We start from the raw sequence: 27,605 nt of genomic DNA on the forward strand, positions 1-27,605 counted from the left end.
AAATGATTTATTTGATGTGAAAATTAAGATTCAAAAATTAAGGTTCATTTGGAATTTAGTATTTTAGTTTATATTTGTATACTTTCTATAAGGCCTCAAAACAACAATGGGCTCATCTATTCTCTATATATAATCATTTTAAGCCTTTTATTGACAATATAGAATGTTAAAAGAAGAATCGTCCAATTTATTCCGTAATATTGATCTTAGACAAAATAGATTAGATCGTCATATCTTGACTAGTTGAGTTGATATAGACATGTGTGAAATTCTGGCCGAAGAAAACCTCTGTCGTTTTTGGTATCGTTTCTGGTCGTTCTTGCGGCCACGAACATCACGAAATTTTGAGCTGAGAAGGGATCGGGCCACAGAATATTTAGCGGTTTTGAGGAGTGATTGACCTTTAAATGGATACAAATTATATGGCTTTATGTACTCGGATAAGGGAGTTATACGTAAATATTTAAGGTGGTCTATGTACTCTATTATTTAGTATTACCATTACCTCACTAGAGCCCGGAAATGTAGCGCTAGGAAAATTTGCTTGAGGTTCCGGTTATTGTCAAGACGACTCATATAATTTTCAATGAGGATTATATGATGTTTCGAGGATATTTTTGTCTGGTTTTCTAGTCGCTTTAGACGTCACATTTATCAGTCGAAAATCACAAATTGTCCATAGGGACGGCCATTTGAGCAATTCGAATGAATGTTTTGATGATGAACGGTCAAATGAACCAAATTTTTTTTGTTTAAAAGAAAAAATAATAATTCGTATGGAGTAAATTTTTAATTCGGAAACCATTATTAGGAAAATATGTCGCGTTGACCTCTAATCAGCCAAGAGAGTGCAAATATCGCGTATATGAATATAGATCCGCTGGAACTTAGAGCTCAGTAGAAGTTGTGCTGTCGGCCCCGTTCGACTATACTACTCAACTCACTGGTTTTTGGTTCGTGGAAGTTCATATTGCCGTTTCCAAGCTACCGTCTTCGGACAGGATCTAGGTTGGGAAAACATATTAAGATGTACAAAGTTGCGATGAAATTTGGATATTCCGTTCACTTCATATGTGATTTACAAATGTTCAAAATCTTTGACTTTAGGAGTTTGCCTGTAAGACTCAAAATTATAAAGGTTTGATAAAATATTAGATTATGCAATATTTGATTTAATTCGTATTCGGGAAAAAAATCCATTTTTATTTATATGAACTATAGAACTTTATTTAATGTGAGCAATGAACTATAGAACTTTATTTAATGTAAGCAATGTCCGATTTGGGCTAAATATGCCCCGTTTTGTTGTATTTGTAAAACCTATTTGTAAAAAACTCTAGTAGTCGATTTTCACAATCCTCATTAGATACCAATTTTTCATCTTTAAAAAAATGTTGCAATGCACGAAAAAGATGATAATCGCTTGGTACCAAGTCCGGACTGTATGGCGAATCATTACAACTTCCCAACCAAACTCTCGATGTTTATGGCGAGTCACTGTAGATGTGTGTGTCCTAGCGTTGTCCTGGTGGAGCACGACACCTCTCCTGTTGGCCAATTCTGGGCATATCTGGTCAATCGTAAATGGTTTAAAACAGTTATATGGTCGATTTTTAGCTCCTGGGTGATGTTACGACTGCTAACATGCCGGTCAATTTGGATTATTTCTTCGATTTATCGACATTTTCGACGACCGGCCTACCTGTGCGTGGTGCACTTTAACATCAAAAATTCCAGATCGGAATCTACGAAACCAAAATTGCACATAATTGGCTTTTACATAAAACCATACCATGAAAACCGTTCACAATTTTTGCCGTTTGGCTTGCATTTTCGCCTTTGTCAAATTATAACTGTAAAATGTACGAATTTTCTTATAGTTCATTTCCATTTTTAACACCCTGTAACTCACAACTGAATGCACCAAACAAAAAATAGCAAAATAATTGTTTTACTGAGAAATGTAACCCTTCCAACGAGCAAAAATCTGAAATTTGTTGATCCATACTTTACGAGAAATCTATCAATACAGCCATTTGCCGAAAAAATAGCGAATTTCATTTTCCCCATCCAATATTATAAAATTAATTTTTAGCAAACTGTTTACCTTTTTGTGGGAATGGGTCGATATTTGGATAAGGAAGGAGTGGATCGAATCGGTAACTCCAGACGATTTGCCTAAAACGGATTTGGTTTAAAGAAACATGGGGTCAAAAACCAATATTTCGATTTCGATATTTTTGCCGTATGACAAATCCAAATCTCATGTTTCTTAGCGGTTCATCACTTGAAAAAAAAAATTTCTTCACATTTCTTTTACTTTTTTAAAGTTCTTCTCTATATTTTGCTATTGTCAGATTTTCAGTTTTGGAATTAAACTGGACATTACATTTCAGTGTCATTTTAAATTTCCAAGAAATTGCATGTCCCAAGTGAATTTAAAACACAATTACAAATCATATTTGTTGCTATAATATGGCAATAAAAGTATATTAAGATATCAGGCGCATGTAGACTTTCTTGTTTAGTTGACCTGCAAGCAAACAAATGAGGTAATGTTAAGGAAAATTGGAACGGTTGGAATGTAATATTTAATTGCGTTGTTGCGTTTCTGATACAACAAAATAAAAAAATACTTACATATTATAATGTATATGTTTGTAGATAAATGTGTAAATGTCAGCAAATTATATCCCTACTCCTTAATATAGAAAAAATTAATTAATTACCAATATTACAATTTCATCAGCAATCGAAAAACTAATTCAAAAGCAAATCATTACAAATCGATTTTATTCCGGTTATTTGTTTTCATTTTCATATCCATTTTAATTTTCTTCATATCCGCTCAAGGTTTTTCTCTCACTTTTGCCATTCATGTGCATTACAGTGTAATCGCTCAAACACACACACACACACTCATACACAATATATCGTAATTAATACATAGTGTCCTTCATGACCACTTTGTTGAATGGTCTCGGGAGAAGTGTGTTATAGAAACCATACATACATATGTATGCGTGTTCTCTCACTCTTTTATATTTCAATAAAAGGCAATCATCAACAATCATAACTCTTGGAATATTAAACAATTCTATGGCTGCAACTAAATTTGAATGGTGATTTGAATATGACTCAGCATTCCATAGATATGACTAGAGCTATCACTTTCATGAAGGACTCAAGAGAATATTTAAATAATATGAAACATAGTGGCGAGATTTCAGATTTTGCATTCAAATAAATATTCATGAATATATTGCTCAACAACATAAAGATTATTTACTGTAATAAAATCCATAATGTTTTAACTTTTCTATATTTGGTTTTATTTTTAAGAAAATTAATAAAAAAGTCGTTTACAAATTATAATGGACACACATGCATAGATCGCCTCAGGTAGTCGAGATATGAGGATCGGCATACTAAAAGATGCATTTAGGACCAATATTTCGCGGCGATACAAACTCATGCGGCCACACAAAGCTATAATACCCTGTCAACATAGTTGTGTAGGGTAAAAAAACTCTCATAAACATTTTCTGATATTTCTGCTCAAATCACATAAACTACAGTTATTTATCAATGTTCAGAAAAGGGGAAATTTCAAGTAGATAATCAACTCTTCAATATCTCTCACATCATATTGTCAGTATGTACAAATCCATTGAATCACTTTTCAGTATAAACAATGTATATACATAAGATTCTTACGACCCTCATTGCAAATTATTTATTGGCAAATTCTTTCCCCATTTTTGCAATACTTTCGAAAATATGGGGTTAAAAAAGAAAATATCCTCTTTTCTGATTATTATTCGGTATTTCCTTTAAAGTCTTTTTTCTTTGCGACATTTCTAAAAGAAAAACAATAAAGGATATTCCACTATTTTAAAGAGGTTCATAGTTGTTTTCGCTCAACCATTGTTTTACTCTGGTTTTGCTATTCTTTGCTGAGAGCATGGAAGTGTCTGTTCACATAGAGTATTAGAAAAATAAATAAAAGGATATAGGATTGGATTTAAAATAGCATTTTATTGTGTGACAAACCAGAAATGACACACAAAACAATCTATAGACAAAAAACAGACAGGCAGACAAACAGACAATTGAGCAGACATTTATTCATTCAGTTCATAGTGGTTGTATTCGTTCAGAGAGGATGTGTGAGGTTATGTGTATGTGTGAAGCTACGTTTCTGGCCCTTTGATAGTTTGCCAAATAACTTGAGGCATGTCAAACGTCTTTTCTCCTAGTTATTTTTGTTTTCCTTTTCCACATATTGTGTGATTTTTTTTCATGCTCTCTTCAGTTTTTCATTGGCTCAGCTGTCTTCCTATGAGTATTGTGGAATAGAAAAAAAAACAAATCCAAAACGAATAGAAGTAGACAAGAGAAGAATTTTTTTCTCGAAAGGGTTGACATGTTAGGCCTTTTTTCACTTAAAATCAACGATAATTGATGACAAGAAGGACCTCAAAAGCCAACACCGACTTATGCAAGTGATTTATCACTCCAATCAATAAGGGGAAATTATGAAATTATTCCCCTTTCAGTAAAAAAGTCAAAACGTAATCAAAGACCTCTTAATAATTTCTTTGATTTCACTGTAATCGAATTGATTTGTTATGTGAGTGTGTGTGTGTGTTTAGGTGTTGTGTGTCGCGAGTAGCTCCCAAAACGCCTGGGTGTATCGTTATTTATGTAATGAATTATTTAAGTGGAGTAGAGTAGGTGAAGCACTGCTAAACTTAATTGCGTTTATTATTAACACAGCGTTTGTTAGTTAACGTGGTTAAAATATTGAAATAAAACAAAAACAACGTAGTAAGTCACGCAACTTTTACGTGGCGATGGGGGAATTTACAGCAAAAGAAAAAAATATTTGCAATACAATTTTTTATCATTTGCTATGAAAACTGTATCCATTAAAATTTGCAGGGATGATACACATGATATTTTAAAATTTGTCTAACGAACCTTTCTATAAAAAACTATTGTGTTAGAACACCTACTCAGCACATGTCCACCGTTCGTTACCATTCCTGCTTCCTGGTAGTGGTAGCTCCCAGGAAGCGAACATTATTTTCACAAAATCTCAGAGATTTCGTGAATAAAAGTGAACTGATAAACAATGCATAGATTGAGTTTATTTTTCGTTTTACATTTCACTGTTCTAAGTCTACTGGATATGAGAGTATTGTCTAATTGTCAGCTGTTTTACTTGCTAAAAAAGTTAATATCAATAATGATATATTAGTTTGGGGGAAAAAATCCATTATTTTTTCGGCAGATGGCTGTACTGATAGATTTCTGGTAAAGTATCGATCAAACAATTTCAGATTTATACGCGTTGGAAGTGTGGCATATCGAAGTATTTATGAAATTCGCTGCATTTTACAGTTTTTCGTTGACAAAGGCGAAAATGTAAGCCAAGCGGCTAAAATTGTGAATGGTGTTTATGGTGCCGATACTGTAACAGCCAATTATGTGCAATTTTGGTTTCGTAGATTCCATTCAGGATTTTTTTGTGTTAAAAATGAACGCCTCGTCGGGAAATGTCTTTAAAATGGCAACCAGGGATGGTCTGTTTGACGACTGTCAAAAAGTTGTAAACGTCGAAAACGTCATATACCTGTATAAAATGCAATAAATGTAGTAAACGTCATTTATTTCAATATTATAACCATATACAGTTATTTTCAAGAATATATATTATTTTTACGTACATCTGACTATTCCTTACTAATGCTTATAAAAAATTCTGAACTTTTTAGAGAAGAAAATGTTGACATTTTATATGGATTTGATATGTGCGTAATTTTCGAATTGATTAATGGAAGTAGCTATCTTGTCAAAAACCTAATTGTTTTGGGGGGGTTTCCGACGTATGTATTATACGTCGGAAATGTATGTCATTTACGTCACTGTTTCTGACGGACCATCTCTGATGGCAACAAATCATACAACAAAACGGTGCATATTTGGCCCAAATTGGATATTCCGAAGCATGTTAAATAAAGGCATATAGTTCATATAAAAATAATGGATTTATTTTTCCCCAGTCTAATATATTCTTGAACATAATAAAATACTATATGGGCTTAGACAATACTAATAGAATTAATTTGGCAAATTTATTTCCCTTTAGTGAGTTGTGCACAATGTCTATGAATCGTCACTGGTTCCGAAAAAAACAATTGCTTATAATTGTTGGAACCTAAAATTGAAGTATTATCATTAATATTTCCTTGAGTTATTTCTGCGTAATTTTATGTAATTGCTGTTAATTATTTATCCAATTTTTTTTGGCTTCTTCGTTTTTTTTTCACTGGCAATTCATTCACTCAATACCTTACAGGTTGTCTGACTGCCGGTGTTGGGTTGCTTGCCTTGTTAGTAAGCCATATCAAAATATTTCATTTTCTTTTGGCCTCCCATTGTTATAGCAAAACGTCCTATCGTTATTGCGTAGTTGCCACTTGCCATTAAAATTGTAATCTGCTTAATGATTGTTTATGTGCGTGTGTGTGTGGCATTATGCGTGGAAGGAAAGCAATTTTCATGAATTAACGTTATTAAATAATATTTGTGTGCATAACCGGGAATTTTTTATTGTTAAATATGAAGTTCAAGGTTAACAAATTTTGGTAGAGGCATTTTTTATTATAAAAAAAAACAGTATCTGACATGAATTTTTTGCAATGCATACGAAAGTAATGATAAGAGATAAGGTTGGTTTAATGTCGACTCAAATATAACGCACAATATTACACGTTCCAGATCTGGTCTATTGTATCATAATTGGTATACCTTCATTGAAAAGACTGCGTCAAATAAGGTCTAATGTGACCAATGAGATCCATTAGAATGGGACTACTATATTAGATATATACAAATGACATCAAAACTATGTTTTTTTTTTTGATCGCCTGAATATAATAAATCCAGCATTTGACATTGTTATATCTTCTCGTTAACGTTATTGGATTATTTTTTCCTAGCAAACCGATTTTTTTCCTTTGTGCAATTATTTTGCAATTGAAAGTTCTTTTTTTCACCAAACTTATCCCTTAATGACGCCATGGTGTCGAGTTGCTTGGAATTGATAGTTCTTTGCATCGTCTTAAAAAAACTAACGAATAAGGAATGTGTAAAACCAACTCTCAAACTTATAATGAATGGCCTTTAGTTTTTCTGTTTTTGACCAACGATTATTTGGACTCTAAGTCAAATACAAAAGAAGGAAAAACCTTAACTTTTCGACCCTTAGTTTTTTTCTGCTTAAATTACTCTGAAGACAGGACTGAGACTAAAAGACTTTTTGAATACACACAAAGACGAAAAAACGTCCTTTCATACATCAACACCCCAGCAGACCACCAAGGCAAAAACACGAAGAAAAACGATTTTCTTCTTTCTTTTCCACACCTTGATGTTGTTGTGAGAATAATGTTAATGGCTGCTTGTTGGTTGCTTGGTGTCCATGAAGGATGTTTTTTTCTTCTTCATCTTCTTGCGAAAAACAACAATAAAAATAAAAATAGATTTATATTTCATTGCTTTTCTTCTTCTTATTCTCTTTTCATATGACCGGACACAACAGCTCCACTCGGAGTATAGGAGCACTTATCGTTGGCATGAGTTCACTGGTAATTCAAGGCCAGAAGTGGTACGGCGAGCACCAGCGCCAAATCCAAGTCAATTTGTGGGTAAGTTCAAGATCATCCATTGTTCATTTTCATTAATATCATATTAGGTAATCCGCCAGAAGATGATGTTGGCTGCATCAATCTACAAGCATTTTTCCGGGAATAAGTATATAAGTATGTGATTCTTATGATACACTAGAGCACATCGAATGAAAAATGATTTTTATATCAAATAAAAAGTTGTTTACAAGATTTCGAAATTATTACAAATCTTATTCCACAGATTTTTCCATCTATTCGATTTTTTTAATTAAAAAAAATATTCTATCAAAATTAAGTTGCAAAAATAAACATAATTCGATATGTTCTATTTCACACATAGTAGAGTGTTAGGAGCAAAATTGGTATTAGAAGTGAAAAATTAGAAAATTCGATACTCTTCAGAATTGCATCATTAATCAAGATTTCTATGTGCGAATCTCATCATATGAATGACCACATAAACACAGTGAAAACTCATCAAATAAAATTGAATAAAAGTCTTTAATATGGAAACATTTACAGAATCTATTGTTTTTATTTTTGACAACAAAAAATTACCTTTCTTGAGGGATTTCACAGTATTTTTTATATGCCAATATAAATATGCCGATATATTGTCTCATTTTTTATGTGTGTATATATCCACGGTTATTTATCGTGTTATATTTGATTGTCCGTTTTCCATTTCAGGTACAACGAACGAACCACCACTACCACGTAGAAAAAAATGCCCCGAATTGGCCTACAAATCGCATGAGTTCATTATAGGTTCCGAATACACAGATGCGCGTAACAATGCCGCTAACCGTATGCCCAGAGTAAGTATATTTTTAAAATTTGCATTTTTTGTTGTGCATAGATAATTAAATAGCTGTACTTGTTGGTCCATTCACTCAAAACCATTGCCACGAAATATATGTCACATACACTGTAGATCATTTTCATAGGGTCGCCACATAGAGTAGTTGATAAAATATGGACTTTCTTACAATATGTTTCAAAATTAGAGCAAAAATGGATCTGAATAGAAAATATTTTGCGAATAAGTTTTTTTTTCACAAAGAACCCTGAATACAAAATTACAGACACAATTGGGATTTTCGAAACAATTGAGCGAAACCGGGGACGTACACTGGATTTCGAGGGATCCGTTGATTGCTATATTGCATCAACGGATCCCCTGCATAGGATACCATTCCATACCAAATGTTATATTTTTTTTCAAAAGTTGAAAAATATATATGTTTATATTGAAATCTTAAAGATTTATAGGTTCGAATAAAATATTAAAGAAGAGAAAAAAGCGTTTTAATACCCTCCTCCTTTAATAAACATTTCAGCAATTTTTAATGGATATTTTTCCTAAAACACCAAAAAATTGACCGATATTGGCGACGCATTGTTGGGTGGATTATTCTAAAAATACTGAAATTTCAAGGGCGCAGTTATATGAGGCCATCAACAACATACCCAGGTTTTATTTCGGGAGGTTGGGTGGAAGCTGCTTTTTCAATATAAAAATTGGTATTGCAGAAAAAATTGAATGAGCACGTCCCTGGGGATGTATAGCGGAACCAATTTTGATTACATCTTGTAGGAATTACCGAACATTTGTAGTTATCATTATCTGATTCGCTATGCCTAATTGAGAACTGATATAATTCTATTTCCAAACTAACATTTTGAAATTGAAAAACGCGCTCATGAAATCCAAAATACCAAATTACAGCGAATTCACTTGAAAAACGCGCTCATGAACTCCGAAATACCGAAGAATGGGGGTACGCTTATACGGGGGCTATCCGAAAAACGGACCTATATTCATAATTTTTTTGGAGAGATTTGGTACCTATTAGGAACTGATTGACCTGCCTGCAGACAAAAGGCGATTCTAAACAAAATTAATATACCCCCCATACTATGGTGGATGGTATAAAAAAGATAAAAACTATATCATCAAATTTAAAAAATTCTTTACTTTATTCCACTTTCATCTGCTTCACTGCTTATCAAAATCTGCAACGTCATCTTTCTTCGTCACTATGTTGGCATTGTTTTCTTAACAAATTTAAATTTAAATATTTTCTTGTTTCAAAGCAAAGAAACAGCAGTACATTATTCAGTCATTCAACCATACAGCCTTCTGCCATTCAACAACGAATTCGTTTATCCTTCATCAGAGCCTGCCTCAGCATCATTTAAGCCTTATATTCCCTCACTAGCACGCACACATACCCACACTCACCGATGAGATTTTTAATGCATTGTGGCTTTAAAACTGACTGTCTGTCCTGTCGTCTTTTTCTGTGTTCATTACACACAATATATGCGACAGTATGCATGCCTTCATAGATGTAGATGTGTGTGTGTGTGTGTTTGGGTATATATATGTATTTTCCAAGCATTAAAATGCCTTGCTGTTGATTTCATTTGTTGCTATATTTTTGAATTTATAATGCAGTTGATAGTGCAGTCTAGTTGCTTGGTGCAACAACTATGGTTACAAATGTGCCTGTTTTCGTAGAAAAAAATCCAAAGAAATTCTTAACAATGGTTATTTTTAAATTTATTAAAAATATTGCATTAGTGGTGTACTATGTTTGTCAGGTCATATGTAACATTTTGTTAAATATTCAAAAAAATATTGAGATACTTAAATAATGTTAATTTATCGCTTAACTCTTTAGTTTAATATACTAAGGTGTAGTCGGAATTTTTATTCAAACAAAAACATACCTTAAATAAACTAACATCTTGTAGTCCAGATAATGTGGACTATAAGGTGTTAATTCATAGTACCGCTTGTATGTATCCTTTTGTTATTTTGCCTAATCGAACTATTTCTACATACATTTGTATTTTAGACCAGTGAAGGGTATCTAGGTTTCGACCAGGACAAATCACACTTACTTGTTTGGGTTGTAAATATTTCTTTTTTCCTTTTATGATTTATTTCTGTTGCTTCATATTGTCATATTTTTGTTGTTGTCGTTGCTTTTTCACGTTTTGTGTTTCTCTTATATATATTGTTATTTGTTTGTGTCTTTTTAGCTGTTGGCAATTCAAGAACTTTCAGCATTCACTCTTAAAGAATGCATCTCATTTTACAGGAAAGTCTAGGTTTCTTTATTAAGTTGTTGTTGTATTTTTTGTTTGTTTGTTTTGTTTTCCATTGCATTGTTTTTGTTTCTGCTGTTGTTGTTGTTTTATTATTTATGAAGAGAGTGTTATTTTGGCTTGAGGTCTTTTCAACTGCAGCAAAGTTGTCAAATACACAACAACGAAAACAAAGTTTGAATGAGACATTATATACTGGCATCATTGTCCCCCTCATCTCCGGCTACGTCATCATCATCATTATCAGTATCAACTTCACCTCCGAGTGTCTGCTTGAATGAAGTTCTGAAAAGAATTTTGAATGTCGCTAACAAGTAACTGAAGGTGTTTTTTATTTCGACATTTCTAATGAATGTAAAGTGCATGATATTTTAATTATGCATGTAAGTATATTTATATATGTGTGCTTATATTTTAAATGAGCGTTACTTGTTGCCTTCGGGAGGTGTTTCGTTTTTGTTTTTGCTAATTGGAGGGAAATGTTTAGAAAATAGATAGTGAAAGGTGTTTTCAGTAAATAATAATAAAAAAGTTTGAGAGTTTACTGGGAAATGGCAGGATTACATAGGCTGTTATTTATATTGTGGGTCATGGAAATACTGATTTAGATTAATCCTTACCTATAATTGGTCAGCAAATGCACAGAAATTGAGAAAAAAATGTTCAATTTTGCTGGATGTTAAAAATATAACCCTAGACCTATATCGATAGGAGGCCATCTACAAATGTGGCAAGGACTTCATAATACCACTATACAATGGTGTGTGTATATAGTGAACACTTCGATATAGGGCTGCGTGTAGTACCTTAACAGCGAAAATTCACGAAAAAGCGGTTTAAAATAATTCTGAGCGAAAGAAACAAACGTCTATTCGGGAATTATTTCATTGAACAGCTTGGACGAAGAGTCCTTGCTAAAATTAGTTCACTACATCCAAACAGGACTGTACATATAAAATACATTTTAAAGAGAGGTATATCGATTACAAATTTCCCGTCAAAATGATTATTTCGCTGAGTTAGATCCCGAATATCAAAATTAATATATTCTTGTTATTATAACTCATGTTACTAAGGGTATATAAGAATTTCTTTTGGAGCCCACCGAATTTGCTCTAACTGCCATTTTATGGTTTTAAAACTGAGTTTTGTAAAAAATGAGTTTTTTTATCTTCATTGTGTTAAAATTTCGGACATTCGAATTATTATAGTTGCTCTCCACAACGTCGATCCATAATATTGGTCTTAATTTATTTGCACTCAAATAAAATATTTCACTGAAAGGTCACATTTTCTACATTAGTGATTTTACAAGATTTCTATAACTCTATTTAATACACATTATAATATAATAATCCAGACAAAGTTTTATTTTTTTTTTTGTTTAAACTAAATTGATTTAGTGTTAACCATACCACATTGTTTTTGTCCATCAGAGAATATATGCATGCAAGCCAGCCAACGATCGTCGTCGTACCTCTGTGTATATTTTGTTTGTTATTTCATTATTGTTAATGGGGGGACCGAGAAGTTAAATAAAAACGAATAGGTCGGCTTACGTGCCTTCGTAATTTGTTATGGTTCGGTGGCTTTTGGGTTTGTCTCATTACCAAGCAGCATGTCAGGCATCTGTACAGCGGCCTCCCCAGGCCTATATCTCTGTGTGTTTATTGCCCATCATACCATAAAGACACGTCCGTCTAGAACACCACATCAGCTGTGTGCGTGACACACACACATACATCCATATCCTCGCTGCCACACAAACTTGCCTTTTCACAAACAGAATTGGAATTTTTGTTGATGTTCGCAATTTGTTGTTTTTCTCATTTTTTTTGTTTGTAAATATGAAATTTATGCCTTGTTAGCACTTAAAGGACATGGCTTTTTAAACGCTCACAAAAAGTTGAAGCCAGTCTTTTTTGCTGTTTTATATTGTAAATTTAAATGCCTACCATACTTAACATGTTGTGTATGGTTGGATTTTCCTTTTTTTCTTGTTTCATATGAAAAGGCTAATTTTAATAAAAACAAAAAATAATTAAAATGCCAAATGCGAATACTGTATGTGTGTGTATATGTGTGTAAGGAGGCATATATGTTGTTTCCTTTTCATATAATGATGTTAATGTGGATTTTATCCTTTTTATGTTGTTTTCTCTCCTCTCTCTCTTTCTATCTTTCTTTTACAGTCGGAAGAACGAAATGGCACACCTTCGCGACGCAGCAAATCTGAGGGTCCCCCAGCTGTGCCCAACGGACGGGCGTTTGCTATACCAACGGAAGTGGATGGACCGGAAACTAAACAGGTATGTTAACGTACAATCGCAATGTTCGCTCCCCATTTACAAAAAAATAAAGAAATGCGAACAAACCCTAAAAACTATTTACAATAAAAAAATACAAAACTCGTACACTACCCAAGTATACAACTGTGTAAGTGTGTGTATGTTAAAGAGAGTGTGCGTTAGACAGAATATTTAAATTATCCCGCTCAACCCATCATTGATATCCCTAAAGTATATCCTGTGTTCTTTTTTTTGTTGTGTGTTATCCTCTTAGTTTTCTTTATTTCGAATTCTAAGAAACCACTTTACGTTTAAGACATTTCAGAACATGAAATTTAACAGAAATTATGTAAATTCTTATTGGAATAATAAAAAAGGGAAGAAGAATGAATGCATTTTCAATGTAAATTAGTTTATCCCTTTTTTGTTTTGACCTTTGATCGAAAATAAGAATTTGATTTTTCAAATTTTATGGGAACTAAATTGAGTTTTGAAAGATTAGTTTTACAGAAACTTGAAACTGTTGGTAAGCCTTTAGAGGAGTTCCAGAAAGACAATGTTTATTGAGCAATTTATAGACTGAAGCCTATAATGACTAATTTCAAAATTTGTATAGGATTTGAAAGATATCATTAATAAAGATTTAGACTTATACATAGTTAATATCAGGAGATTATTAATTGGAAATCTCAAGACAATTTGAAGGACCCTTTACAGAAAAGAGACATTTTAATGTGAGTTTTACAAACATATTCATTATAGTAGATCTAAATGTATTATTTTATGAAGCCATAGGGGCAATATTTCTATAAAATCTTAATGTCCGATTCGTAAAACACCTAAAAAGTGTGATTATGAAGATTTTATTTACAAGCTGAAGCTACAATATAGATGTGGTATTTTATTCATTTCATTTCTCTTGAAATATAATTTTTAGTTTTTCAAATATTATTTCCCATAACAATTTGGTCACAGATGAATTTCCTTTTTGAAATGGTTATCTTCTATGTTCTGATTCATATTCGTATGGGTTTTGGGTAGAACTTATTACAGAGCAATACATGATGCATGCATGGATAGAATGACCATGAAGCCTTGTTTCGAAGCAAGTATTTATTGATTTTGTCTTGTTTCTTTCTCTTTTTTATTGGATTTTTTCACAATTTTCATTCTCACACTCTTAGATTTCCACGAATTTTCAATTTTGTTTTTTCATTCTTTTGTAAAGTAAAGAAGTAGTTTTGCCGCATTACTCGTTTTCAGTACAATATTGTTTTTTGTTTTGTTCCTCCCAACTCACCTTCTTCACTCTCATCTGGTTCTTGTTCTTGTGTGTTTTATTTTATTTTTATTTCTTGTTTTTTTCTTCTTCTCTCCTACCACAACAACAATTGATGTCGTATACGTTGTATTGTAGTATTTATCGATTAAGTGTATCGAATATGTTCTTGTGTACCATAAGTATGTGTGTTTGTATGTATCGTCTAAGAAGTGTAGTATATAAGTATGTTTAAAACGTTTTTTCTTTCTTCTTCTTGATAGCTTTTGTTGTTGTTATTGTTTTTTGTTCTGGCCATGCAGTTTGTATTTATAGGATGTCTGTTCTCTGTATGGCTGATTATAGATTATAAGGGGCTTATAATTTTCAAGTGGTTTGGTGTGCTGTCCGTCCGTCAAAACTTATGAGTCTCTAGCCCTGTTTGAGGTTTTCGTCTTTGCCATCTGTCCCATGTCTATGTCTGGCCACTACAAGACCTACATAGTGGGGTGAGCTATGCCACTTGCAAATGCCTTGTAATGTGAATTTGTTGTCAATTTGTAGAATATTACAATGTACAGTTGTTTGTTTTGGGTTTGAGGCTGTTTGTGTGTTTGTCACAAACATTTGTTACTCTTTTACGGCACTCTGCACATGGCAGCGAAGACATTGTCATCAATCTTTCTTCCTTTTCGCATCCTTGTGTGTCAAGCAGGCAGGCAGTCAACCGTTGCAGCCGGTTGCCTGTCAAATCAAAATACTTGACCGAGATGTTTGTTAATGTCGACAAGCCTCGACACAAAAACACCACTGAGAGAGAAAAAACCCAAAACCTAAAATGAAAATAAAATGTCCATTTGTCACATCTGACATTAGGTTCGATTACAGATGGCTGGATAATTTAATGAGAATTTATTGTATATCACAAAAAAAAAAAAGTTGACGATGTGCGTGTGTTTGTGCGTCTGTATGAAGGAAGCTGCATTCAATTCACATTTCGATTTGCCATCCTCATATAATCGAATAAATCACATTGCAAGTGAAATAAACACTTGACGGCCGGTCGATCGCTTGTAAATTGAGTGACAGTTCCGAATGGAGGGGGAAATGGAATCATTTTAGATATTTCAGGGAATCCAATAAATTGTTCTGCCATTTACAGGCACATAAGTTGATTGCTGCAATAAATAAGACTTAAATAAAGTTGTGGTTTAGAGAGAGAGAGAGATAGATGTTTGTATCTGGTATTAAATAATGATGAAAAATAAATAAACATATACAAAAAATAAATAATATTTTTAAGGAAATGCTGTGAACCAGTATAATTTATTCTAATATAATACATTTCAGAATTAATAAATCGATAAGTTGTTTATTAAACTTTTTTAAATGAAAAAATAAGACAGACTTTTTTTAATTTTTTTAATATTTTAAATTTTTTTTGGATAGTATAGCCGAATAGCTAAAAATTTTAAGCCAGTTTTCTTTTTCTCTTTAAAAATGTTTAATAAACAATTTATAGATTTATTGATTCTGAAATGTAGCGTATACACAATATTAAATAATATGTTTCAAATAAAGTATACGCATTGCGAACATATGTTTGTTAGTTTTGAATGTACTGTGAATCAAAAATGTCAACTTCTGATTGACTTTCACAAATTTTATATTTCAAACCTAGAAGAAATATCTCTAACAAACATAAATAAAACTTTTCCATAAAACAGTATCCGTTGATCCACAATGATCGAATCGGCTTATGTACATCAGGAACCCATAGTAAACAATAAATTTCCCATTCGACTCTCTCTCCTTTTAATGTAGTAATAGAACAATACATTATATTTTTCCAATGATCGTTTGAAGCATTTGATAATGAAGTCTTGTCAAGTTTATCACGAAGAAACTGCCAAGGCAGCTTTTAGAAGAAACACTTTTACCACAAGGCTTTATTATACAAAATAGGTATAAAAATCAAAAAATGTTTGTGTCTGTTCTTCAATTTGAACAATTTTGTTCTGATCGATTTTCAAAATTTAACCACATAATTCAAGTATAATAAATTGTAGGGGTTGAATTTGGTCGTTTCCGTTCCGTTCCTTCAAAGCATGAGCACGATCTTATTATTTACCTTGGATTCAGTTCTAAATAATTTGTCTCTCACATTTTTTTTTCATGAGTACACTGTAGGTCTCACTTACAACATCGGATATCTGAGGTTAAATTGTTAGTGATATTTTTCATGTGGTATTGATACACGTAATCCTGTTAATTCTTTTTGCCACATAAAATTGTTCCTTCTTGAATTCAATTAATGCCACTATGTTTTCGGAAGCGAATTATTGTCTTGAACCGTATAGTGTCATATATTTAGTTATATTCATTGTTGATTACTGTTATTGTTTAAATTGAAAAAAAAACAACATCCATATTTAAATTCAAACCGCATGTCAATAAACATCAGTTCATTTTTTGTTGTATACTGTATTTTATATTTAAATATACAAACCATCGATACATATTTGTATTTATTTATTTTCTTTGAGCACCTTGTACTATTAAATATATATTTTTTTAATATTAAACTGTAATTAACAATTGTAATGTAATTATGAAATAAAAAATAAATAATCCATAACAAAAATTTGTTTATAGTTCCCCCCAAAAAATAATCTATAAATTTATCAAAAAATACTTGTATTTTGTCTGTCTCTCTTTCTCGTTCTCTTTTTCCGTCTTTTTGTTTCTTTTGATTTTCTTTTTGGATGAATTCCCTCGCCCCACGAAATTTGGGTATATCTGGATGCAAATGCGAAAATGGACATAACGTAAAATGTTGCTATTACTATTATTTTTTTTTTCAAAAATTGTGTTTGGCCCGGGGGCCACTTGGCTGTGTGCGTTTATTTGGAATCCCACCTCTGCCTGTCTGTCTAACTGATTGTGTGTGTGCGTGCGTGTGTGTGTGGCTGTCTGGAATATCGTTGACACAACCATTATTTTTTGTCTCTCTACTTTCTTTCTTTCTCTTTTTTGTATATTCTCTTGTGTTTCTTTGCAGGCGGGTGAGTCGAATGGCCTATTCAAAAAGACCATCTCAAAGTTGAGCACAGAGTATCGTTTGCAATTCGTTTGGCCCAATGTACGTAGAATACGAGATCAGTCTGGGTCAAGCGTTCAAAGAACAACAGCAACAACAACAGCCAAAGAACAGCAACAGCAAGAATTCCAACCGAAAAAATCGATATCGTTGGGTGCGATTCGAGGCCAACATGGCTATCAACAGCACCATCCACTGCACCAACCAGATCTTTCCCGGCTGGCTGCAATGCCATCTGTTCACAAAAAACGTACAACCAACCAAAAAGAAGGTGCGACCAAAACATTTCACTTAGTTTTGTCGCTTTTTTAAAAAAAAAAAAAAAAAAAAAAAAAAAAAACAAAAGAAAAAAACATATTTATTTAAACCTGAAAAGATCGTTGAAAAAGTGTTGAGACAAAAGATATATAATTTTTTAATTTTATTTATTTCTTAATATTTTTTTTGTATTTTTTACTATTTTAAAATACTTTAGAGCTTTTTTTGCAGTTTCACATAAGTAATTCTTTAACATTTAATGTAGCAGTATTTTCGCTTCAAGTTTTGGAATATTCTACAACATATAAATGAGAATATTCTTAAAAGGCAATTCTTTTACAGTGATTATTAGGATTTCTTCCTCATATTCATATTCTTTACCGAAAGAACTATGTAGTTTCATATTTTATTTTAATCTCAATTATTTTTAGCCTAGCTGCTATTTTTGATGTTAGATTTTTAGTTTTAATTAATAGAAAAGTGCCTAGTTGAAATATCAATAACGATATTTCCAAGAAGAAAATTGAACAAAATACCATTGTGTTCATATGGTAGGTACTATGTGAAATTGAAATTTGTAATGTTTTCATGAAATCAAACCCCTGTTTGTTGAGAAATTATATACAAGATTAGGAATATTGGGATATCAATTTCAGTAGGATGGCTTGACTTTCATGTATACAAAATTAAGATTTTTAGGGAATAATTGAAACTTGGATAGAGTCGATGGGAATTAATGGGGTATCCAATGAATATGACGAGGTGTTGCAATTAAAGTAAATATTAGCTTGGGGAAAAAGAAATCCATTCTTTAACATGCTTCGGAATGTCCGATTTGGGCCAAATATGCTCCGTTTTGTTGTATGATTTGTTTCCATTTTAAAGGTAACATTAAAACTTCCCTACCAAGCTCCAGAAGTTTCTGGCGAGTCACTGTAGATGTGTGTGACCTGGCGTTGTCTTGGTGGAACACGACAACTCTCCTGTTGTCCAATTCCGGCCGTTTCTGGCCAATTGCTATCTTCAAACGGTCCAGTTGTTGACAGTAGAGATCCGAATTAAGCGTTTAGTCATGTGGAAGCAACTGAAAATAAATAATCCCACTAAATGCATAGCAGAACCTGGCTGTTAGCCCGGGTTTGGCTACCGTTTGAAGTGCTTCACCGTTCTTTGACCACGATCGTTATCGCACAGGGTTATAGTATATGATCCATTTTTCATCTCTTGTCACTATCCGTTTTAAAAATGAGTCTATATCATTCCGTTTGACCAAGGCTTCGCAGATGGAAATTCGATCCATCCTATTTTTGTGTTAATTTGTGTGGCACCATTTCTTAGATTTTATCGACATATTCGTAAAGATGGAAAAAAAACCCCAACCTAATATATACCACGTCTTGGGGCGGAGCGAAACCCCACATTTTAATGTGGTACGAAGGTTATCTCTGGTCTAAAACTAAAAATGCGAAAATTTACCAATAAGAGAATCCAGCATGATTCATACTCTTTTTTAACTACAAACCATAGGTTTTGAACACCCTGAAAGCATTTTCGAATATCTAGCCATTGTACGGCCGGCCAAAAATGCTTTGCTTTGACACGATGTGTCATGATACATAATGATTCGCCTTCTTGTGTCCGTTTTTCGATTGTATCGAAGACTTCGGTCAAACAAATTATGGTGTACCACTAAACATCCAGCGTAGGAGAGTGGCATCATTACCATTTTCCGAATTTTATTTCAAATTACTCCAAAGATTTTCTCTCTCGATTTACCACAAAAAATAGTAGTAGATTATGTTTCTAATGGAAAAATATTCAACTGCAGTGCCCCCACTGAAAATGTCGTTCCATGCCAAAAAACAACTCAAATCTATTAGTCCCAATAGAAATGCTAGGTTTCTTACAGACTCAGGCTAACTTTATTTCAATTTATTATCCCTGTGCTTTTTTCCATTCCCATTGGAATTGATGGTCGTCTTCGTCTACTTCCTTTGTTGTTGTTCTTGTTTTCTTTTTTTTCACTACTTTTTTGTATCTTTGGTTATTTCTCTCTCTCTGTTTATGTGTATTTGTGTTCGTCTTTATATTCCTCAAAAAGATACTACATTTATATGTTACTAAATCACATTTTCCCATATAGAACGAAATTCAAAAAAATGAACTGTTTTCTTTTAATGCAGTAACAAAGAAAATGGAAAACGAAAGATACCAAATTTCCGTTTTAATGAAATTATCATTTAATCGACTTTAAAATGCTTTTTACCCAAGTTTGACCAATCTTTTTTAGGCGATTCAAGTAAGTGCTGTTGTTGTTGAAGCCAAAAAAACAGAAGAACAAACCCTTTTTTTACATGTCTACACAAAGGGGTCCAAACTAAATGGTGATATTAAAAAAAATGTTTTATTGAAACCCAAAACAGAACAAACATATATAAATAAATGTTTAGCTTGGACTTAATTATTTTAGGTGTCCCAGAGTAGTTAACATTTGGGTTATATAATTTAGTTTAGTTTCGTTTCTTGTTGTTTTATGGTTTACCTTTAGAGATTTCTTTGCAATAGCGGGAGCATGCTAAAAGTTTGTGTTTCAGTTTATAATTTCAATTTTGCCGGTTCCAAATTGTCTGTTTTAGTTTGTTATTATAATTGAAATTTGTAAAAAAAAAAAACTAGTTTTTTGTTACCGAATTCATGTCATTATAAAAAAATCATTGTCATTTAATTTGAATCATTTAATGTCATAAAGGGGGGGATTCACATGAATGCACGGATAATGTATATATTATAATGTCAGCATAATTTAAAGGTAGACGAATATAAATTTTCGAAAAACGATACATAAGGGACGTAATCCTCATTTTGTAGGTTTTTTACTTTTACTTTGGCACAAAGGCCGGGAAATTAATGGCTAAGCCACAAATCGAGAAAAATGTAGACACAGCTTCCACAAAAATAAACGTTGTAGGTCAATATCATGAAAAGTTCGCAACGACAGATCAATAAATCCAAAACTATTCAATTTTTCTCATGTACTTGGATAATTCCGTAATTATAAAAGGATGAACCTCGGCTTCAGCTATGTCAAAAAATTGGCAATATTGCCCAATATATATGAATCGGGAGTATTTTTTTCCTTTTTGAGAAAAACGATGTATGACAACCATATCTAACCGCTTCACAATTTTAGGGATTCTATTATCTCCGAATATAAAATCTTAATAATATGTATCCAAATGAGAAATAAATTATACTTCGCATGAACTGCCCTTGAAGAATATTAATTTTTAATTTTTTTTCATGAACACTGAATTGGAATTGTTCTTGAAACTTCACAAAGGTAGTGTTTACAGCAATACATTAAGGAAGAAATCGGAAGTATATGAATAATTTGGGCAGATTTTCTGAAGTCTTGTTTACAACGACATTTTTCACTTATGGGGAATCCGAAATACTTATATTTGAATTATGACTGTAAAGTAAACGACATATTAAAACACGGTCCAATTAGCTGAAAATTTCGTTTTTATTTTTTCTTTTAATTACAATTTAAATCAAAGTGTGAAGAGTTGTCATCGAATAACGCCAAGGAAAGCAATCTATTTCATTTTTATGTATTACATAAGTTATTCAATGGGAGAAAATTTTAATGGCCCAAAATCTAGCCAAATTCCATAATCGAATTGTTCTTAATTAGGTCATATCACTCATTCATTACAAAACCCATTTAATTCCAATTAATGAAACTCATTTTCGTTTTGCATTTGCATTCTGTGTATTAATACTAACACCAACATGGAAAAATTAATATTGATTGGTTCCAATTTCGTTCTATATTCAATTGTTCAATATCTTTTTGTTATATTGTCTTTTATTTATTTTTTGTTTTCGTTGGTATTCCAAGAGGTCTGTGGCCTCTGTCAAATTCTGTACTAACTAACCTAGATGAAGAAGATGTTATAATTATTATTACGTTTTTTTTTTAGTTTTGTCTGTTCTCTTTTTCCCTGACTACTGTCTGTCGTCTGTCCTTTCTTTCCTCTGTCTGCCTTTAATTTCCAAACTACTAACTATTACTATTCCTAGTTGTTTAATTTTTGTTTTGTTTTTGGTTTTGTGAACGAAGAGTTATTTTTAGTTTTGTTTTGTCGTTTTCCTTTTTGTGTGTGTGAGTGTCAATTAACTTTAACGTTAAATAACCCAAAACAAAAATTTTTCTTTAGTTTTTTTCTTGATTTTTTCTTTTTCTGTGTAAATTGAACTCTGAAAATGAAAAAAAAAACACACACACACACAACAAAAAATAAACCCGAATAATGAGAAAACTAAAGAAAGAAATACAATTTGCTGTTGTTGTTAATTTGTTTACTAATCAAACAAATTTGAATTCGACAAAATGTAAAAAAGAGAAAGAGGAATGTTGTAACTTTTATTGCAAACATACTAAGTACTTCTACTCAATTTAAATATTTTACTACTATTGATTATTGATCGTATTCGTATTCTTATTCGAAGTATTCGTAACTTGTCATATCTAAGTAACCAACCATCATCATACATATATATATATATATATCTGACATGCATTTATTCATTTTTGTTTGAACACCAAATAGCCAATGAAACGAAATCAAGAAACTTAACGTAACCTAAATTCAGTTGGAATTTAGACGAAAAAACAAACAGAACAAGAAAACACAAAATGAATGAATGATGAATTATGTTTGACCGATGATATTTATAAGAAATCAATTTAAATGTTAATATATTTATATTTTAGCCACGCTACATGAGTTGGAGCCGCTGGTTAGCGATGCCGAAGATAGAAAACCGGTTGAAAAGTATGCAAATTATTCTAAAGCTTCTATTAATTTATGTTTCATTTTTAGTTCCATAACTTCCCATACCCAATATTTTATGATATGGATTTTTAGTTATAAAACATAAAGCATTTAGAATGATATGCCAAGGAAGGTTACGTTTGACAGGGGAATATTTGAAGAAAATATATTGAGTTACACTATACATCATATATAATCGGAATTGATTTAGGTCATATATGGTGTCGTGTACAAAGGCACTGTGTCTATAAAATTCTCCTCCGTATGTTACAAACAAGTACTACAGTTTCAAAAAAATTTAAATTGTTTCACCTAAAATTTAAATTAAAATAATTTGTAAATAACAAGTGGTTTTTCTTGAAAGAAGTCATATTTTCAATCAAAAACGATAATCCTTTGGTATACCTTTTAAATGCATTATCTTATTCTTATTTTTTAGTTCTGCAATTTATGTAAATATTTCTTAATTTTCATTTGTAACACTTAGACAATTTTCTCTCAATTTCCATTGTAAATATAACAAACATTCAAACAAAAAAATGTAGAGGGATTTATTTTTGCCACTAGAATCATCACAACAATTCCAAAATTTTCAAAATGCACCCTTCATCAGTAGTTGATCATCATGAAACATTGTGTCTTTTTTATCAAAGTCAATTAATAAACTTACATGAAATTTTATTTTTGTTTTATTTTTTTATGTGATTTATTCTCTCACCGTTCAAAAACAAACAAAAAATATTTATGAAATCCCCCCAAACAAATGGTTTATTTCAATATCCTTTGAATAACATGTGCCAACACAACTGTACGGATGCTTGCGAATGCCAAAATATGAACAAATACATGACGCTTTAAACCAAATACAAATTCAAATCGAATAATGACAAAAACTCGCTTTGTTATCCCTCATCATCTGTTAATAAAAACTGAATCGAAATCCTCAAAATCGTATCATCAACTTTTCAAAACGATGGCATCTCTGTTTTTTTAAAAATAAAAAAAAACACACACAAAACTACCTCTGTTCCCCCCATCAACCTAATAAACAAATATTTAAATCAATCAAAATGGCTTTAAAACTGCACTGGCTTTTAAACCAAACAAACGAACAAATAAAAATAATAATAAAAACCATGAAACCATCAAAATGACAACTATACTTTGTACAAAAAAAAAAAAAAAACCCTAAAAAATTGCACAAAAATTTCCAAATAACCAACTCAACCAACAAAACCATTAGACAAGTAACTATACAGGAGAGAAAGGTTACCACCCGACCCTTCTCCCAGCTGATTGATCAAGAGCGACCCAATCACTTTATTACGAAGAAGGAGAACTTTGGTTTCGAGGAGGCAACCGATGGTGACAATAAGCGGCAACATGCCAAGCAGGAGGCTGAGATTATCATGAATGGCTCGGCTCCACCACATTCGAAACCGAATTTGGATTTGTGGTTCAAAGAGGTAGTAGAATTGCGTAAAAAGGCTGGAGAATATAAGGTCAGTGAAATGAGTTTGTTTTCGTAGTATGTTAAATGACTAAATATTATTATGTTTTTTTTTTATCTAAAGTCTCGTGGTTGGGGCACCGAAATTGATCCTGAACTGTATAATAAGCAAAAGGATCTATGGGATCAGGTATCGAAACGTAGCTCACTATCATCGCTTTGTTTGGCCTCTACCATGCAAAGGTAAGTTGTAAATGAAATGCATAAAGGCTGTAACAAATTTGAATGGATTGTCTAGATATGACAACAGTGAATTGATGTATATTATATTTAAATAGTTATATAAATTGGGCGCCATCAGATTATAACTATTTAGAGGATAAGTTTAAAAACTGTAAAATAATGAAACTAATATAAAATTGATATGCTAGCACCAAAATATAAATATCTGTGCCGTTTAGATAGTCCCATATAAAGCCTCGCCCCATTTTCGGTAGTTTGAAGGGTTTAGCAGTATAAATACCATTGCAGAATTTTTTGAAAATAGTTCCATGTTTTGTATGTCTCCCACACAACGATATCGGTATTTTAAAGGGTTTATCCGAATTTTCAAACGAATCACAAAGGCCCCGTCCCATTTTCTCGGTATTTCCCACAATTTGTGTTTTTTTTTTCAATCAAGGGTAGCCTTAATACCATGTTTCGGCGAAGCACAGCTTCAAATCAGTATTAACTCATTTGATGCCACCGACCTTTTTAAAGGACACCAACAATGGTGATGTCACTCCTAGGGATAAGTAAATCGACTTTCGATTAATCGACCTTTCGTATTGAAAAGTCGAAGTCGACTTTTGATCTTTGAGAAAATCGCAAAGTCGCTTTTTCAAGATAGACATTTCCAAAATATTCCAAAATCGACATGAAGCCAAAATAGCCCAAACATAATACATCCCAGAACTTTATTTTATCTGTTGACAAAATTTTATATAAAAAATAAAATTTTTAGTTGATTCTGCATTGATCCGTAAAAATCGAAAATCGATTTTGAACAGGTTTGACAAAATCTAAAGATCGAAAAGTCGACTTTATAGTCAAACTAAAAATCGAAAGTCTAAAAGCGACTTTTAGATCAGAGGCAAACATCAAAAAGTCTATAAGTCAAATTTTGCAGCTCGACTAAGTATCCCTATTCACCCCTAGAATATAACTATTACTTAAGAGAATACCTCTAAGTTATTTATTTTGTTGTTATGTCTTCTTTTATACGTCCTCAGCATAACTATATTCCAAAATAGTTTATTATTCATAACATTTAGCACATGGATATTGAAATTACATTTTGAACATTCATTCATTCACTCCAATTATTGTACCCTTTATAAATGAATAAAACATTTTCAAATTATTCTACTTTTAGACCCATTACCAAGGAAGAAAAAGAACAGGAAAACAACAAGAAAACAACTCCTGTATCGAAAAAGCCTAGAATTCCTGGACAGGCTTATATTTTGGATAACAAAGATGAACCCAATGCACTGCCAGCACGTTTTAGTCATATACGTCACCATTTGGAACGCACCACTGGACCAGGTTAATTGAAATTAACTTCGTTGATAAATTTACAGCAAATTTATACTTTCATTTCATTTTATAGATGTTGAAGAGGGCGCCCTACTGCCTTCCCCCACCAGGGAGAAATTGATGCCTGCTATAACTAAACGTGAATCCGAATCTCAAAGGGGTAGCCCCAAGAAAACAGCAGCCTCTCGTCATGGTTCTCCTCAAAAGGGTAGTCCACAAAAGGGCAGTCCCAAGAAGGTGTTGAAAAGTAAGTACCACCACCTATTAAAGTATTTACCAATAAGTTAGTCCAACACAGTAAAACCAGTAAAACTTTTCTCCACAATTTGATTTTGGAAAAAAAACACAATAATGAAAACGAGAAACACTTTCCCATGAACACTTACCTATAACAAGCGTATTCAATTAAACACAATAAAGCACTCCTTGAATAATTAATTACCGCAAGGAGGTGTGGAACTCCTCTCAATCAAATTCCACAACACAGACACCCAACACCACTGACCCACAACCAACCACCGCCACACACAACCACCACCACCAACAACTATACCTATCTTCTATGCAGACCAAAAAACAAACAAGATGAAAAAAAATAATAATTTCCTCATTTTCCTAGTTTCCGATTTCAATTAAATAATTTACGAAATTTTTAATTTAGTTTCAACTTTCTATTCTATTCTATTCTAAATTTTATGTTTGGTTTTTGGTTCAGTTTGCTTTTCACTTGCAAGCGAGAATTTGTTTGTCTTGCTCTACTTATCTCTTGAATGGTGGATGTGGAGTGAAATGAAAAAACCAAAATAAGTTTTGTTTTTGCCTGTTTTCAGTTGCAAGTTTTGTTCTTTATTTGATTAGCTTTTTTGGCCGTTAATATTTGTTTTTGGTTAAAGCGTTTCTGATTGCAGTTTTTAAAATCTTGAAAAAAAAATATTTTTTTTCGATGGAACATTATTTGTTTAATGTCTACTTGCTGTGTAAGGCGGTGACCAATGACACTAGCCGGGTATTGGTGATTTTTTTTTTGTTACTTTGGAAGGTGAAGTTGTAGGTTGTATTAAATGTGGGTTGTATTTGATTTAAACGTGTAATTTTAAAAAAAGAAACAGCAGAGTATCGTAAAAATATATTATTTTAATACCCTAAACAACTATGTTGACATGGTATTATAGCTTTGTGCAGCCCCAAGAATTTGTAACGCCGCGAAATATTGGTCCTAGACCCACCTTTAAGTATACCGATCGTTACATCTCGAAAAGCATGCCTGTTTCGATGAAGATCGGTCAAATGGACACTGACTTTTGTGTTAAAAATGATAAAATTTGTATTCTATGGCGTATATATTTACTCCTGAAGGACATAGATCCGAGAAGTTGATAGTATATTCAAGAGAAGTGGTTGACCTTTAAATTGATACTGTCGTATGTACTCGGATATTGTCGTATGTACTCGGATGTGTGATATTTCAGATATTATTTAGTAACCCATTACCATACTAGTGGGCGGAAATGTCGCGCTGATCGCTTTGAAATTGTCCATGAGATTCCAATGATCGATGAAAACGCCTATAATTTTCCATGATGATCAGATAATAATTTTGGGATGAAGCGAAGCGAAAACTAATTTTTTTGTGTTTTTTTCGAGTCGATCTACCACAAATATAAACTGAACATCACAACACAACCTACGGCTGCACTAAATATTAGTAATATCCGGAAATATGTCAGTGTAAGTAAGAGGTGCTGTTGACATTACAGGCATTAGGTTGGTCATAATGATGTATTTTATATCGTTCCATACTGATAATTGTAAAAATTGAGCTTAGATCCATGACGATTTTTAAAGGTCCTTTTAATACCTCGATCGTATTTATATGAAATTTCTTTGCACCAATCCGTTTTTTTCGGAGATTGCCAAATCTTTATTTACCTCATGTTTAACAACTAACGTCAGGATTTCGTAAATATTTTTTAATTATAAAAGTTCAGGAAAGTCAAAAGTTTATGCATTCTTTT

The 27,605-nt window shown here is 32.3% G+C and overlaps 1 protein-coding gene across 5 annotated transcripts in view; it reads left to right on the forward strand.

Annotated features, from left to right (window-relative positions):
* The window catches only part of LOC133328703 (proteoglycan 4), a 63,620-nt gene that overhangs the window by 30,135 nt on the left and 5,880 nt on the right, over window positions 1-27,605 (forward strand). For 4 of the 5 annotated variants that reach the window (XM_061537247.1, XM_061537246.1, XM_061537245.1 and 1 more), the window contains 9 exons: window positions 7,610-7,715; window positions 8,388-8,515; window positions 13,007-13,123; window positions 17,422-17,731; window positions 22,499-22,559; window positions 23,803-24,061; window positions 24,134-24,252; window positions 25,427-25,599; window positions 25,664-25,837. In XM_061537247.1, coding sequence (XP_061393231.1) covers window positions 7,610-7,715; window positions 8,388-8,515; window positions 13,007-13,123; window positions 17,422-17,731; window positions 22,499-22,559; window positions 23,803-24,061; window positions 24,134-24,252; window positions 25,427-25,599; window positions 25,664-25,837 — 1,447 coding nt within the window. Of the gene's footprint in view, window positions 1-7,609; window positions 7,716-8,387; window positions 8,516-13,006; window positions 13,128-17,421; window positions 17,732-22,498; window positions 22,560-23,802; window positions 24,062-24,133; window positions 24,253-25,426; window positions 25,600-25,663; window positions 25,838-27,605 lie in introns of all 5 variants that reach the window. The other variant, XM_061537249.1, reaches the window with a different exon arrangement.

The sequence above is a fragment of the Musca vetustissima genome, unplaced genomic scaffold (assembly GCF_032173495.1).
Source record: "Musca vetustissima isolate MV318-11 ecotype Yass unplaced genomic scaffold, APGP_CSIRO_Mvet_v1 utg1439, whole genome shotgun sequence".
NCBI classification, from domain to species: domain Eukaryota; kingdom Metazoa; phylum Arthropoda; class Insecta; order Diptera; family Muscidae; genus Musca; species Musca vetustissima.